The 16,778-nt window shown below is 38.8% G+C and overlaps 2 protein-coding genes and 1 long non-coding RNA gene across 16 annotated transcripts in view; 1 reads left to right on the forward strand and 2 right to left on the reverse strand.

Annotated features, from left to right (window-relative positions):
- LOC135107380 (radial spoke head protein 3 homolog) overlaps positions 1–3,734 on the reverse strand; it is a 109,637-nt gene extending 105,903 nt beyond the window's left edge. For all 7 annotated transcript variants that reach the window (XR_010271745.1, XR_010271744.1, XR_010271743.1 and 4 more), the window contains exons 1-2: positions 3,595–3,734; positions 1,762–2,201 (exon numbers count right to left, since the gene is read on the reverse strand). Coding sequence is in view for 4 of the 7 variants with exons in the window: in XM_064017162.1 (XP_063873232.1) it covers positions 1,762–1,868 (107 nt within the window). In the remaining 3 variants the exon portion in view is untranslated. The remainder of the gene's footprint in view (positions 1–1,761; positions 2,202–3,594) is intronic.
- On the forward strand, positions 3,704–14,470 carry LOC135107381 (kinetochore protein NDC80 homolog). 8 transcript variants are annotated; one of them, XM_064017171.1, is made up of 13 exons: positions 3,704–3,842; positions 6,734–6,835; positions 7,407–7,595; positions 8,596–8,788; positions 9,170–9,290; positions 10,361–10,551; positions 11,072–11,221; positions 11,509–11,634; positions 11,805–11,951; positions 12,176–12,424; positions 12,600–12,707; positions 13,348–13,472; positions 14,003–14,470. In XM_064017171.1, exons 2-13 carry the CDS (start codon positions 6,750–6,752, stop codon positions 14,187–14,189), a joined length of 1,872 nt encoding a protein of 623 aa, XP_063873241.1. In that variant the 5' UTR covers positions 3,704–3,842; positions 6,734–6,749; the 3' UTR covers positions 14,190–14,470. The 8 variants fall into 8 exon arrangements, with proteins under 8 accessions (XP_063873241.1, XP_063873236.1, XP_063873239.1 ...); XM_064017166.1 differs by lacking the exon at positions 3,704–3,842 and adding an exon at positions 5,254–5,394; XM_064017169.1 differs by lacking the exon at positions 3,704–3,842 and adding an exon at positions 5,260–5,394 and having other exon boundaries at positions 6,737–6,835.
- A 152-nt stretch (positions 14,471–14,622) lies between these two features.
- LOC135107383 (uncharacterized) lies at positions 14,623–16,672 on the reverse strand. The gene is made up of 2 exons (XR_010271746.1): positions 16,566–16,672; positions 14,623–15,075 (listed from the first exon to the last, which is right to left on the reverse strand). It is a non-coding gene; the product is annotated as an uncharacterized LOC135107383 (long non-coding RNA).
- Positions 16,673–16,778: the final 106 nt, after the last annotated feature.

Below are 16,778 nucleotides of genomic sequence, written 5' to 3' on the forward strand. Positions count from 1 at the left end.
AGACAGACAGACAGACAGACAGACAGACAGCCAGCCAGCCAGCCAGCCAGCCAGACAGCCAGACAGCCAGACAACCAGCCAGCCAGCCAGCCAGTCAGAGAGCCAGCCAGCCAGACAGCCAGCCAGTCAGACAGCCAGCCAGCCAGCCAGCCAGCCAGCCAGCCAGACAGACAGACAGACAGACAGCCAGCCAGCCAGCCAGCCAGCCAGCCAGCCAGCCAGACAGACAGACAGACAGACAGACAGACAGACAGACAACCAGCCAGCCAGCCAGACAGCCAGCCAGCCAGCCAGCCAGACAGCCAGCCAGCCAGACACCCAGCCAGACAGCCAGCCAGACAGCCAGACAACCAGCCAGCCAGCCAGCCAGCCAGCCAGCCAGACAGCCAGCCAGCCAGCCAGCCAGCCAGCCAGCCAGCCAGCCAGACAGCCAGCCAGACAGCCAGCCAGCCAGACAGACAAACCGAAAATAAACCCTTGCGTATAACGAATAATCCTTTCTCTTCCCACGCACGAGAGCACAACAGAGTAAAGCACAAGAAACAAAGCAAAGGTCAAATCCAGTGGTGAAAGCACAAGAGCAAAGGAACTGCTGTTTATTCCCACTGGTTTAACTTTACAGCTTCTTCACGGCAAAACTAGTCAGGAATATGCTTCATTTGCTATACCCTTGTTTTCCACCACCATTGGACTCTACATGTCATAAAAATGGCACTAAACTGAAGGAACTGAAGGGAGACAAAGTGATATATCAATACTGCCAAAAACAAGTGGTTGGTGAGGTGCACTGCCACCCGTCGCCGCCTCCACTACCACCAACACACCGGTCTTCCCTTCCCTCGTGTACCACCCTCTCCTAAACCTCCTCACCCTCGGTCAAGGTGACGTGCACATCCAGCGTAATGACCTCACGTGCGAACCTCACTTGGCGAGTCCTACCCTGCCTCACGCGTGCTCCCAACACTGTCCCAGATACACACGGCTTAGCTTTAAGGCTCTGAGCAAATACATTACCTCTGAACAACAAGATCTTACTCACTTTCACGATCCTACCATTTAGAAATCTGTCCTTTTACAATATAACAAGGTGTCTCCCTATGTGTGCGTTGATTAAGCTCTTATCATTTACCATTGTCTCCTTAATGATATACTGATCAGGGCCGAACATGAATTAATACGATTCTGTATAACGCTACACCCAATACACATGACGCTGCACCCTCAACCTCTCGACCTGCCTCATACCTCACCTACACCACACGTACGAGCTCACTACTGTTCCAATAATCATCCTTACCTTTCAAGATTACTCAGCTTTTATTGCCATCATCTCATTACTCTTCCCATAAACAATAATGTATACAGTGTCGGCGGATGAAGCTGCAATCCACCACTTCATATCGCCGGTAAACATTTCTCAACTGTATTTTCTCGCGACAAAGTGAAGGTAATGTAGATGTGGCGTGCCTGCTTCGTGCGTGTCCCGTAAACTGAGCAACATGTATAATACAGAACATAAATATAAACAAGGATAAGCTTTCTTTCGCAACAAAACGAGACAAATTGGGAAAACAAGAAAAAGACGAATTTCCCCTGCAATAAAAAATATAAAAAAATCCCCAACTAATGTAGATGTCTGGAAAACTGTCGGTAATAAAATAAAACATGCTAGGAAAATTGAGTTTCCTCCTTTTTTCCTACCTTGGCATGTTTGGATGGAACAGAACTGATTGATGAATGAAAACTGGAATAAGTACTCACCGGTTGGAGCCTTTGCGGGAGTTCTGGACGATCCTGGGCGCAGAGGTGTAGGTGTAAGTACTCAGGTTGACCCCGGCTGGTGCGGACATAGTCATCACCTCGGTCATCCTTGATCAGATAAGAGTCAATACCGGCGAGAGAGAGAAATGACTGTCTTATGTACCGACTGAGCCGACGCTTGCTATTATCTTTCACAGTTCGTGGACGCAATAGAGGAGAGGCGCGATTGAACCTGAGCAGTTCCGGCGAGTGACTGTGTCTGTCGTGAAGGAGAGGGCAGTCAGTCACGGCTTCACATGGCCAGGTCGATCTGATTGTTTGTTTTTCTTTTCTTTTCTTACCGTTTTTTTCCTTATTGTCTCCTGACCCGACCTTTTTTTCTTTCTTTCTTTCTGTCTTTTCTTTGCGTGAGTTCGTGTTACCAGAACCTCACCACCAACCTGGAAAGACGACAAATATTATTACCTAAATATAATACACACACACACACACACACACACACACACACACACACACACGCACACACACACACACAGACGTAATCATAATTAACAACTGAAAACAGAAAACTAAAAGAATACTATCTTTGGAAAATTACTTTAGTGTGTGTGTGTGTGTGTGTGTGTGTGTGTGTGTGTGTGTGTGTGTGTGTGTGTGTGTGTGTGTGTGTAAAATTACATGCAATGGACGAGGCAAGCCATACTGACCTCCTCGACCTTTCCCCTCAGCCTGCAATCACTACTAAGGAAGGGAGGGGGAAGGAGGGTCACTTATCAGCCCTGAAGGGGGAAGGAAGGAGGAACACCGCTCGGATACCTACAGCTGGTGACAAATGTACACCGTAATGTAACGCAAGAGACATCGACCACAACTGCTACTTTAAGACTGCTTGCTACATGTAAGGCCGCTGTGAGGGAATGAACAATGTTAGGTGGAAATACTGGTGCATTGTGGAATGATTTACACTTAAAAAAAATAATAATATAAAAAAATGGAGCTGGCTAGAAGGGGAGGCGCGAGAGTGCAGAGGTATGTGTTCTTTGAAAGCGACAAGAAGGAATGCTTGTCCCCATCACAGAACAGCAACAGGCAGCGTGTCGTGTTTGTCATCCACCAGGCTTTGTTCAGGACTCAAGCTTCAAGAATCCACACGTCATTCAGCATTAATTTATACCTTATACATGATAATAAAGTGAAAAAAATGCATGCCTGAAGTCCACCAGGTGACAAAACATCGCGCAAATACGAATTAATAGTGAACATTTGCTTTGAAAGAGTAAGGAGGTATTTTCCATGCAATTAAAGACATCTCTTTAATGTAGACCTCTAGAAAACTGTGTGATGTGCATGGATTAAAATGAGATACAAACTATCTTTAATGAGACCAACTTGATAACACATGCCCTCTGCAAATATTCTAGATTCATTATCATTCTTTCGTTTTTTTTTTTTTTTCTCTATCAGCAGGTAGACGCCCCGCGTATGATTATAATCATTACGCATTATAGCTATTTGTCCATGCCACCAGAGTTCAGTCCTCGCTGCTTCTACTAGTTGCTCGGACCTCCTCCCTCACCACCACACATCCTCAAGTTAACATGTAGTGCAGGTATATTATTATCCATCATCAGAAATCGTCATTAAGGGAAAAACATTTACAATTAGTTACCACTCGAACATGACGTTATGCAACACCATGCCTTTTAAATCAAGGGAACAGGTTTGTTTACATGTTAGCCGGGACACGCGGCAGGAACACACAACTGCTCCGCATCTCATTGGCTGTCTTGTCACTGTGGAAACAAGCGAGTAGAGAAACGGTATGTCACTTACACGGTCCGAGGTGAATGTGAGAGCCGGGTGCCGGGAGGGGAAGATGGGCGGTGCACCAGTGCTCACGGGGCGATGGTTGAGGGAGGAATGTCAGCTGGCAGGCAGGCAGGCAGCAAGGTGCACGGCACTCGGCCGCTGCGTCTCCCAGCACCACTCCCACGGCGAGGTGGGATGAACTGGGTACCAGATGCCACCTAGTGTTTTCTTGCTCTCACCCCATTATTTCCCTGCGCATCACCCTTTTGCTGGTTAGTGGCTCATCATTTCTGCATAATATCACGTGTTATTGTTCCTCTTTACCATTGTGGAGATCATGATGAGCGGCGCATTTCGGAAAGATCCGTGTTATGGGTAGGTGAAAATATTACTTGTGCCATCTACTGCTTTCCTCCTCGTGCCCATTATTTCCTTGCACGTCGCTACTCTACTGCTCAGTTCATCACTCATGCACAAGACTGATAGTTTCGAATGTTGGTCTCAGTGTGTTCCACTCATAGTGAAGGAAGCATTTCAAAAAGATGTGTGTTTTAAGATATATCTGATGCCTCGCTACCAAGTATATTTTCCTGTTTGATATAGATAATCACCTTTCTTCTTACCGCTTCGTCACTGGTTGCATTGGTAATTTTCATTACTCGGTGATGAGTGACGCATTTTAAAAGGACATGGTCTCTAACCATGTATCACGGTTATCGCCTTGGTTTTTATTCCAGTTAATGATTTATGCGCTCTGTATGTAGAATATCCTCAGCAGTTACACGCACACTATGTACCAGGACTATGAATACATTACGAGAACATCAACACACCCACATATTTTTTTTTTTTTTTTATTTAAGCAATTATTGAATCACGCATCGAAACCAGTCATTACCTATATAATGTTTATATTTTACAATAGTGATTGCTCGCGTCCCTTCACTGGCGAAAGTTTTCGCACGTCATGAGCCTCATCCTTATCCGTCATTATTATTCGTTCTTCACGAGAATAAGCGACACCGTCACACCGCAGCACCGCGTCCCCGCTACACCGCGTCACCATGGCAACACCAGCCAGGCATAGCTTGGTGACGCCGCCCACCGCTAGATGTCCTGCAGATCTACCGAAATATCGAGAGATCTACTGAAATTCTTATGGATCTCAAGAATTCCCGAATTATTGCCATAACCAACTGAATTTGATAAGTTCAGAAAAATCTACAGAAATTATGCTCTCTCTCTCTCTCTCTCTCTCTCTCTCTCTCTGAGGTCAGCCGAGAGGCTTACGTCTGTAACGAGTCCTATTTCTCTGGAGAGCATTGCCTAATTTGATATAATAGTTATATATATATATATATATATATATATATATATATATATATATATATATATATATATATATATATATATATATATATATATATATATATATATATATATATATATATATATATATATATATATATATATATATATATATATATATATATATATATACTGATTGTTCCTCATAGCTACTTTTGCAAGGTACCCTAATATAAGGAGATTATTCAAAATATTTTGTTTAAAATATTTTCAAGTTAAGAATTTTAAATGTAATCGGGATAAATATTTTTTTGTTATCAAAAAGTAATAGTAATAGCAGGTAGTAAGAAAATGTAATGTTTATATTTTGAAATATGAACGCGTCGGTTCAAAATTTCCAACCAATCAACGGCAGCGGATTTGTAAACAGAGGCGACGCGCTTGTATTCGAGGTTTCCTTCATGTGTACAGACAGAGAGGGGACGATTACTTATTGTCTTTATTTAGCTGACTAAGGTAAACCACTGGGAGTGTCCTGGGAGGTGAGTACATGGCGAGGAAATGTATGTAGGGGAGGGGCGGGACACGCCTAGCTCGGGGGAGTGGGCTGGGAAGATCAGGCTGGCTTTTTTCATATGTTTAAGTATGCTTATTCTGGGCTTTTGTTAATGTTTGACATGGATATAGTTCCAGATACATTTAGAAGACTGTACACGGTAGTTGTGATGCTGTTTGACAATTAGGATACAATGGCCCATATTCTGAAACTTCGCCTTGCCTCCACTACATTCCAAAGGCTCTAGTTGGAAGTTACACGGCTTTTTAAGTGTGTATTTATGGTTCTAATGGTAGATTAACAAGATTTCTATATTATTAACAGGAGAAGCACTCTTGATGACCCAGCTAATCATCTCTGTGGCCTTTGAAAATTGTGGTGAGAGAGCAAAGCGTTTCAAAACAAGCCTATGTGACAAGATTGTACGTGACAGTTGCTGGTTGCTGGGAGTGGAGGTGGAGTGAAGGAGGCACACCAGCGGACCAGTAGCAGTGTTTCTTTGGTTCAACCACTGTGGGATGGTGGGGCCGTGTTTTTTTTTTTTTTTTTTTTCAAAGACTTTTTTTTTGTGTGTGTATTGAATTGTTGCAGGAATGTAAACAACTTATATGGGTAAGGGGAGCTGCATTTTTATTATAGCAGGAAGATAGGGGAAGGGGGTAGGGGCTTTTGAGATGGTATTTTCATGGATTTTTACAGTGAATGTCAGTAAAATACAAACTGTGGTAGATTTCTGGAAATAAAAAAATTTTCTCTGTCAAGTATTTGGGTCACATATAACATAGTGGTGTGTATCTTTACTGCTGCAAAGTGTTCATTCCTGAGTATTAATTTTTATCAGATTTATCGCTTCCTCCACATACCCAGGCTACTTTGCGCCATGATGCGTTGGTTAGGTCTAGTTAGGTCTGGTTTGGCTGGATTTTTTTTTTTTTTTTTTTTTTTTTTTAGTATGTGTGAGGACAAAACTACATTTCTCTGGTAAAATTTGGTGTTTTTGGGATGAATCTCTGCTTGTTTTTGTTGCAAGTCATTTGTTTATGTATGTGAGGGTTATAAAAAAAATATTTGTTGTGGAAATGGTTGTCATTCAAAGCACATCATAATCTACCAGAAAAATGTAGTTTTGTCAGAAAATGTTACAGTGGGTGCACTTGTATAAACTTGCCAAATTCTGTATTTCAAGGATGTAGGTTCATCATGGAGGAACATATTGTTGAGAATTAGAGAAGATGGATGAATTCCTAACCTATGTTTTATATGTAACAACCTTTCACTATTTTAACCTGTCCTTTCCAGCAGGATTAAAGTAGCAATGAGGAGATCTGCATCAGGGAGAGTCAGCCTTCAGGCACCAGGGGTCCTGAAACCAAGAAATGAACCCTTTACTCCTAATACCAGGTGAATATTTTTGCACTCATTTTGTTGCATGTGTTTTAGAACCAGATGATATGCAGCCATTACTTTGCCAGATCATTTTCACAGTTTTATCATAATTATTGTCTAATGATTTCTGGTAACAGTTTCCATTGCAGATATATAAAGCAGATGACTATGACTATGCAGAAAGAGCACATAATAACTTGTAAATTGGCATGCCTTATGAAATTGCGTCTTCATCAAGGGAACCTGCATTACACCGTTTAGTGTGACCATCTTCACATATACACATGTGATGCCAAATATGAAAGGAGAGAAAACTTTCACTTCTTTATCTGTGCCATTCAGAATTTGATCAAGGCATTGGTTCTTTTAAAACTTCGATTGTGGTATACAGTGTTCATTATATCCAACAGCTGAGTTTCATTTGAGAATAATGAAAAGCTGAGAAAAACTTTAATAACTTAGATGATGCAGTTGTCTCACTATGTCCCATGTAAAGGAATATTAATAAAACAGAAAGGCTTGTGTATGGTGAGAAAAGAAGACAAGGATATATATAAAATATTAATTCTTTTATCCCCGTGATCAGGGAGAGTGGTGGTCAAGCAGTGCGGAAGTCATACATCCCAAAGACAGGACCGGGTGGAAGTGCCAAGCGACTTGCTGGTAGAATAGGGCGAAGCAGCACAGAGAATGTGTCACGGTTGTCCTTTGCCTCCTCACGCTTCACTCCAACACGCCACAACACCCCAGCCTGTGCTCCCCAGAGTGTCAACAGGTGGGGCTTTTCTTGTGTGTCTGCTGTAAGTTAGAGGTTCTTGCCTGGGTCTTTTCTGGTTGGGCTCCCAAGAGGGAACCCCATCATAGCTAGCATGCCAGCCCTAAAGAGAATCACCAAGGAATATTAAGCAAGGAAAAGGGACTGGAAAGTGTGTTATAACCCCTGAACAAGTGTCAAAGGTATATCAGGCAGATTAGCAGCAGAAAATCAAATAGGTGGTCACCCAAGAAGTTTATCAGTCCCTTCTTAAAAGTATCAAGAGAATCTGATTCTGCCACATCGATGGGAAGGGAGCTCCAGACTTTCACCACTGATTGAAAAGAATTTGTGCTAGGCATCACAACAACTGTAAGGAACAAGGATTTTGTAATGATTTCCTCTCATGCCGATAGTAGGTAGGTGGTGAAGGGAACACAGGGTGAGGAATGAGTACTTTATTCTTGATGAGTTTCCCAATAGCTTCTTCAGATGATGTAGGAATGTAATGTCAGGAATACTGTACTTATTCCTTGGCCTTTGTTCCCTTTGTTCTTTATTCTGAAATCTTCATAATTCATGAGTTTAATTCCAAGTATACGATTCTTTTTCTAACATGTACATTTATTTTTTTGGTTCTGCTTCATGCTTTCATAGGATTGGAAGTTCATTTGGTAAGCAAAGATACATAATGAGAGGGTTTTATCCATTATGATAAAAATGTAAGGTATATAGAGTGCTTACAACTGAGCTATGGTTAATATGTTAAAGCTAATTAGATCAGTAGGGGAATAGGTAAAAAGTTCACTACAAATGATAGTGGACATCAGTATTATTATTTTGTGGGGCAGTTAATCTTCCCAATAGTCTTACATTTCATATTAGATTGAGTCCTCATTCATATACATACTTCAGCAAGAGAGAGACTGAAAATAATTGATGCTTGTGTATAAAAAAAATATATATATATTAGAAAATTGACACTTGAAATACTGCTTACCTTGAAGTGTTCTCTCTGCAGATTGTCCACAGACTCTGCCCGCAACTCTGGCATAGGCACCTCCACTCGGAAGGAGACGCGATATGTTAATGACCCAGCCCACAAGACTCAGTGCATCAACAAGATCATGGAGTTCCTTAGCAGCAGAGGGAAGTCATACCAACGTCGAACTCTCCTTACTCCCACCACTAATGACTTTAAGGATATTTTTAATGTAAGTAATCAAAGTATTAAGTGGCCATCTTGATTAGTGATTAGTGTTGGTGCAGAAATCAGCTTGTTTGTCTTTATTTCCAAGATTTTCAACCATCTCTCATCTTATTTTAAAATGTGGTGAATTATGTGATTGTTACTTTTAGATAGAGGAATTTTGAAAGGCATGATTTACCAGAACTACTCAGAATCCACATTGTAAGGGGTTCTTTGTCAGTTTGAACTTATTTTTAAGAAAATTTAACACTTGGCAAATTGCATCCATCTTTTGTTTTTATTCATGAAGCTATAGACAGAAGGTAGATAGAAGGATAGGTAGGTAATGTGCAAATAAGAAAATGAATAGATAGAGGAAGAGAAAGTGATAACTTCTTCTTTTCAGTTCATCTATCAGCATTTGGACCACAGCTATACACTGCCCCCTAGATTTGAAGAAGAAATTCCTAAGTTACTGAAAAATATAGACTGCCCATTCCAACTCACCAAATCTTCCTTTGTCACTGGTATGTTGTTATTTGTTTGTGATTTTCACCACCACTTTACTTCCATCACTGCTGCCATAACTGTCACCAAATACAAATTCCATTTACTACATTTGAACTGCCAGAACCCTTCTCTTTAGAAACTTGAAGCTAAGATGGCTTTCTTTCACTTATGTTTGTGGGTGTGATTGTGAGGTGTGTGGGGAGGGAGTGGGCATGTCTTGTTAAACCCATTGTGTATGGGATATGCCTGGCAGATAGATAGATAGATAAGTAAATAGACTATCCCAAATAAGGCATTTAAAGATAAGAGTAATGTGACCAAAGCATAGTATTGGGAAAATATTCACCACTAAATAAAGCAATTTACCTCCTCACAACTGAAAGTTACATTCATCTTCCTTACTCTTATTCTCACTCACTTTAGTTACATCCTTGCTCACATCTCTAGGAATGTTCAGGACTGCCTACCATTGATATTGTTAATATGTGTATTAATTTTGTAGTAAAAATTAGGAATTACATGTTACATTAGAATTTATGTGGCAATTAAGTTAATTTTAATGGCTAACATTATTACTAACAATTATTAGTGCCACTGAACAATTTACTTGGAGTGTGCTTCAGGTAGGACATGGAAAGGCTTTGCAAGTGTAGTGTAGGTGTAGGTTCTGTGCTGAAATATTTTGTGGGTACAGACCACATATAAAAATATCCTATGGATGTGTGACATAGTGAGGCTCAGACCTCAAGAAGCACACAACATTCCTGAGAGCTTCTAGAGAAGGTTATCCAAGGAAAGTGAAGTTAGCTGATGTGTAGTTGAAATGTTTCCTTTTCGTTATCATAGATATTCCTGAAAATGGATATTATGGTAGTTTTCCTTCCTGGCTGAGGGTATTGAAGCCATTAATCTTGATGTAATAGAAGAGCTGTCAATTCTTTCATACCACAGTCATTCAAAACATGCATTCTACCTCTTTTCATTGTTTCATTGTTCCTGAAACCACTTTTGGTGAATGCTTCTCTAGCTTGCAGAGAAAGAGAGAGAGAGGGAGAGAGAATATACAATGTACTCCTGCACATTTCAGTTGGATCTCCACACACATGGCCTGTTGTCCTGGCTGCATTGGCATTCATGGTGGATTTTGTCCATATTAACTCCATCATGGATTCTTCAGTGCCTGAAGATGATCTTGACGATGACACCACCAGTCCTGTACATGTTTGCATAGAGGCCTTCAAGTGCAGTGATGATGCTGAAGAGATTGCCTGCCTTGAGGTATAAGAAATCTCATACCCACTTTGTATAGGTCTGATGCTTGGAGCAAGGAAACTGGAGAGAAGTGAAAATTGCATTTAAATAATAAAGATGAATTGTTTGAAAAACATGTAGAGTAACACATGGGTTGAGTGAGAAAGAAGGAAGTCCTAAAAGAAAACATGCTGGAAGAGAACTGGGTGATCAAGCAGACAAGGGGATATTAAGAGGATGGAAGAATAAAGTGAATTTGAATGTGTGAGGTGTAAGATTGGGGGACAACCTTGCATGTGGTGGATGGACAATGTGAGGAAAGTGTTAGGTACAAAAGGCTAAAAATTACTATTTGACAATGAGAAAAGCACAATGTGATGTTGATATTTACCATGGGAGCACTATAGGCATGTTTGAGGTGACAGGAAAAGTTGTCCAAAAGATTCAATAGTCATTTACCAGCTGTTAGTTCAATTTCACTCATTGGAGGTTACACATAGATTGAGAATAGTCATTGTTGAGATTCTCTAGAGGTTCTTAATTGCAGGCACATATAGAACGCATAAAGGCCGAGAATAATGTGAGTGACAATGATATGGAGGAACTCAGTGAAACTATAGAAGCAAAACACCACGAACTGGAATCTCTGCCCAAGGTTATTGATGAACTGAAACAGCTCAAGCAATGTAATGTACAGGTATGTCCATTGTAGTCATTTATTTTTTTTTTTATGTAAATTCTGTGCTTTTGTTTATAATGAAGGATATCTAGTTCGCATCATCTATTGTGTTGATTTCCATACGTGTTTGTCAGTTTTATTTGTTGGATGTGTATCTTTACCAAAAATCTTATCATCTCATGTCCATGCACTACTTTCTTCGATGCTGTGGTCCTCTGACTTGATGTGTTGAAATTTGTGTACTTGCTATTTTGTATCTGAATTTTATGTGTTAATGTTATAAGTATTTCCATTTCCTTTTTCAGTATTCTGATGACTTGGTGAAACTGAGTACTTACTTGCAAGAACTTGAAGTTGCCATTCAAAACAAAGTTGCAATGGAAAAGAGCATAAAGCAGTCAATTATGGAACTGAATACTGAGGAGAGTAAGGTATGTATGAGGAACATTCATCACTGCAACAGCTGCTGTATTATCTGTTAAACAGTAACTGGCAGATCTACAGTTCCATTACTATCTTCTTTGCTGACTTTAGCTTTCCCCTCTCATCATGTGAATGTTGTACCAGCCATTCACAGTGATATCATATTTTTCTTCCACAGATATCTGAAGAGATTAATCGTTTGAAGAAGCTCAAAAACCAACAAACATACAGCAGCTCTGAGTTGATGCAATTGAAGAATCATAGTCAAGAAGCTACCAAGGAAATTGAATACCAAGAGCAATTAAGAAATGAGTTGGGTAATCAGGTGAGTTTTTATTTTATTTTGTTTTTTTGTTTATTTATATATATATATATATATATATATATATATATATATATATATATATATATATATATATATATATATATATATATATATATATATATATATATACATACATACATACATACATACATACATACACTCATGTATATAATGGCAGATTAACGTGATCCATTGTGCTTGCATGTTATTTTTCCTCCCTTTAGGTTCGTAATCTGGAACTGGAGGTGTCAAAATCTGAATCTGCCTTCAGAGCCTCTACTGTCCAGCTTGAGAATTTGCTGGAGAAACTAAACTTGAGCAAAGATTTCTCTGACATAGATCTGAAGAGTGAAGATGTAATCAACCGGCATGATGAAATCATGCGTATCTTAACGAAACTCAAAAAGGAAGCAAAGAAAAATACATCTGAGACACAAGAAGAACTGTTTAGATTAGGCCAAGTTGCAGAGAGAGTAAGATATAATTTTACCCTTTTTTTTATAGTATGTAGTATTTGTAATTTGTTGAAAAAAAAAAAAAAAAGCTTGATAATTTTACCCTTTTCTTTATAGTATGTAGTATTTGTAATTTGTTAAAAAAGAAAAGCTTGATATGTTTCTTATACTATTGATGACATTTTCTTTTAAGTCAAAATGGTTATTGCAAGAAGGATTGGCAGAAGGCAATAAACTGAAAAAAAAAATCCAGCACGTCGAAGAAGAAAACGAAGTCACACAAGAAGAAATGAAAAGAGAGGTAAAAAAAAAAATTTTAATCTTGCTTAGGTCTTGTTTACTCTGTGCATCTAGTTCAGAGGAGCCTTTCTTAGATACTAATTAAATTTGCTTGTAGTTCATTAGAATTTTATCTAAGGCAAAGTTCAATGACTTTTCATATGTAAGCTATGTATACATGTATAAGTTTTGTGTGAATAGAGACATCTTTTCTCCTGTGAGCTGAATTTGGCTCCAGCAACTCCCTTATACACCACTATATTATCTTTAGCTAGTGAAAAAGACGGTAAGATCAAGCATAAGAGATGTGAACTTGTGGGGTAGGCTGTGTAAGGGATGGATAGATAGTGTGAAGGAAGGGAAGAGGACTGTCATTGGAGCACAGTTGAATGATCGTATGTGATAGAATATATATATATATATATATATATATATATATATATATATATATATATATATATATATATTATATCATATCAGTGAGAAAGGGTTCTCTCTTCTAGAGATCTGCGAGCTATGATTTCTACAGAATACTTGTACGTCTTGGTTTGTAACCTTAATAGGACATGTTGCCTAGTCCATATATAGACAGCTTGTAATTCACACACCTTTACTGTTGCACATTTGTTATTTGGTTAACACAGCATTCTATAACCCTGCAGCATCAGATGAAACTAGACGAACTTGAGGGACTGCATCAAAAGATCATGGAGGCCCGCAAGACACAAAAGAAACCTGTTCATGACCTTCACCAGCTGGACGACATGATCATTGCTAAAAAACAAGAGTAGGTTTGAGATAATCATCTATTTAATCAGGATTTTTAGCAATGAGATACTGCACTTATTATCTGTCAGTTTATTTTCCTATACCATATCTGAAAAGAAAATCAATGGAGTAGGGAGTGAAAGAAGACATTGTACTTCATCACCTTGACCAGTGTCCAGTCTGTCTCTCTGTTTTCATCTGCCTTTCTTACTGTGATTCATTGCTCTCATTATTACATCTTGATCTTGATATTGTGATTAGTTTATGTACCACATATGCATAATATGTGGTACATAAACTAATCACAATATTTTGCTATGTGAGGTTATGTAAGTAATTAGTCATAAATATAGGAATTGACACATGTATTTGGCTGGTGTATTTACTTGTTATTACTTGTCTATTTTATATATTTTTATAAAACTAAATAGAAGCTCACTTGCCTTAGAAATTAGTCAAAAAACACAATAGATTTTCCTTTATGACTATCAAGGTAATGAAATCTGTTTAGGAAATGTAACCCAAATTATTAATAGTCTATCTTTGCAGATTAGAACAGTCCAAGAAGAAAGAAGAAAAGTGCATGTATGATGGACTTCAGTTCCAGAAAAAATTCTTTGAAGACCAATTGCAGCATGCTGAAGTTCAGAGGAAGCTTATTGTGGCACACACTACTCACATCAATGCTGAATGCACAAAATTTTTGGAATGGCTTGATTCACTAGATATGGACTGAATCGTGCTCAGTCCTGCTCACACACTAGTTTAGTATATGGATAAGTATTTCTGCACTTCATTATTGCTTTCCTCATGTTAAGTTTGTTGCTGTGTCTTCTGTGTTGGGTTTTTTAAGTCTTCCACATCTGTCTTTTCTTTTGTCACTTATTTTTTTTACATCTTAACTCTTACATATCTGTTTTTACAAGCATAGAATATGTCTAACTGTAATAAAAGTCTCTTAGCATGTACAGTTAGAAAGCTTGGAAATAAACTTGTCAAATAAAAGAGTAAATATTCCCTGCTGTTATTATTACTATTATTAGGATTATGAAGTAGTTTATTAATGTAAGAGTTAATGTGTGGAAGAGAAAGAAGAGAAGGCTTACTGGGAGAGAAGAATGAGTGAAAATCAACAGTACAATAGAGAAGAAAAAAGGAACGAACCAGAGTTAAATTTTGATTTATTTTTTATTATATCTATTTCATCTTATTTATCTTTATGGAAGGTAATGGTGGTGATGAGTGGATTAGGATGGGCGGTGGGTTTGGAGGGAGCAGCACCCAAAGCCAGTCGCAGGCGTCTCCACTGCTGGCCGATAGGTGTGTTGGCTGAAGCTGGCGCACCATTCTACCCACTTTGCCTCTGGCACTATGGGACACCTGTTAGGCACTAGCTTCCACGTCCTGCAGCAGCCTCAGGTTGATGGTGGATGGCCGCTTCTTGTACACCTTCCTGTGCACATTCGCGGGGTAGTTGTGCTCCCGCACTTCCTCATTGTAGAACCACCATGCAGTCAGGCCAGGAGCGGGGGCACGGGGAGCTCTTAGGAGTAGCTAGATTCGCTGCCCTTTCGATGGCTGCCTCTCCGCTGGTGCGGGTCGCCGAGTGGCTCGTAGGCTCCCTGATATTCATCGAGAACAGCTCGAAACTTGACCAGTCCACCCTTCTGACGGTCCGTCAGAAGGGCAGATTACTACTATTACTACTACCATTACTACTATTACTATATTATAACTTGCAGTAGCTAATAAATGATAAATAAAAAAGCTTGAGAACTTGTATAATAATACAACTGTATATTTTCTACGAATACTTATATATATATATATATATATATATATATATATATATATATATATATATATATATATATATATATATATATATATATATATATATATAATATACATATATATATATATATATATATATATATATATATATATATATATATATATATATATATATATATATATATATATATATATATTTATTTATTTATTTATTTATTTATTTATCCAAAGACCAAGAGAAATGCAATATTTAGATTTCTGCGCCAGGTTTCCTGCCATCAACCGATTAGTGTTTGTGTGTGTGTGATGGTTAGCTATCCATGGAATAATTATTATACCGTACCATCTAATTGTAGTTCTATGTGTGTGCATATATAGTATACGTAGGAATTACCATTAGTAATATTAATAATCAGCATGACTCGTAGTTATGTTTTGCAAGCTAGATTAGGTGTAGTTAGGTGTCGCCTGGCAGAGGTAATGACATGGGAGGCAGGGTTTGAAGCATTCTCTGTCACTGAGGGACAGGGAGAGAGTTACCCAGACCGCGACGTGATAAAACGTGTTATGGAGACAAAGGAAACCTAGTCGAGTCCTTGCGAGGAGAGTTCGCGTGTGAAGCTGTGACGGTGCGAGTGACTGTCGTCCCTGTGTCTGCCTGTGTGACGTGACTGTATTGCAAGATGACTTGTATACTGTTGTGTAATATATGGACATAAGGAAAAGCGTGTTATCTTCTCCTTGGTGTGTGACTTCTTATTGAGAGTGACTTGGTGAGCTGGTAAGATCTTTCTACCCGACAGACACACCCCGAATCTCGCAACGGTGTGAGGCACCCCTGGCCTACTGGTAGGGGTTAATTTCAATGTAATATATATATATATATATATATATATATATATATATATATATATATATATATATATATATATATATATATATATATATATATATATATATATATATATATATATATATATATATATATATATATATATATATATATATGTGTGTGTGTGTGTGTGTGTGTGTGTGTGTGTGTGATTCACCTACGGTCGTCTGTTGCTCACCCAGCCAGTCGTTATCCTACAGAAAGAGCTCTTAGTGACCGATCTTTGGGTAGGACTTAAGACCACTTACACACCGGGACAGCGAGGTCACAACCCCTCGGGTTACATCCCGTACTTACTTTCTGCTAGGTGAACAGGGTCCACACATTAAGAGGCTCGCCCATTTGCCTTGTGTGTGTGTGTGTGTGTGTGTTCATAGTTTTGTTACTTATCTATCTACTGAATACATATTTAATTGAAATACATACGTCAGTTTTTAGGTCCGTCTTTGTGCGAGCCGCTTGATATCCTGCAAAATATTCGTAGGCATATAGGTATTCTGGCGTCACAAAACTCATCCCCCCCCCCAAAAAAAAAAACATCAGTTATGATCTCTGGCCACATGCTTTTTACTTTTACTTCTTACTTTTACTTTTAGTCATGGATTGATTTTTTTTTTAGTTTTGAGTCTTCTCATGACA

The sequence above is a fragment of the Scylla paramamosain genome, chromosome 15 (genome assembly GCF_035594125.1).
Source record: "Scylla paramamosain isolate STU-SP2022 chromosome 15, ASM3559412v1, whole genome shotgun sequence".
Taxonomy (NCBI): Eukaryota; Metazoa; Arthropoda; class Malacostraca; order Decapoda; family Portunidae; genus Scylla; species Scylla paramamosain.

What these genes read in the sequence shown, in the direction of transcription:
- LOC135107381 (XM_064017164.1), top strand. An exon ending in TCAAGCAATGTAATGTACAG is followed by an intron (nt 11,222 to 11,508) that starts GTATGTCCATTG and finishes TTCCTTTTTCAG; the next exon opens with TATTCTGATGACTTGGTGAA. An exon ending in TAGGCCAAGTTGCAGAGAGA is followed by an intron (nt 12,425 to 12,599) that starts GTAAGATATAAT and finishes TTTTCTTTTAAG; the next exon opens with TCAAAATGGTTATTGCAAGA.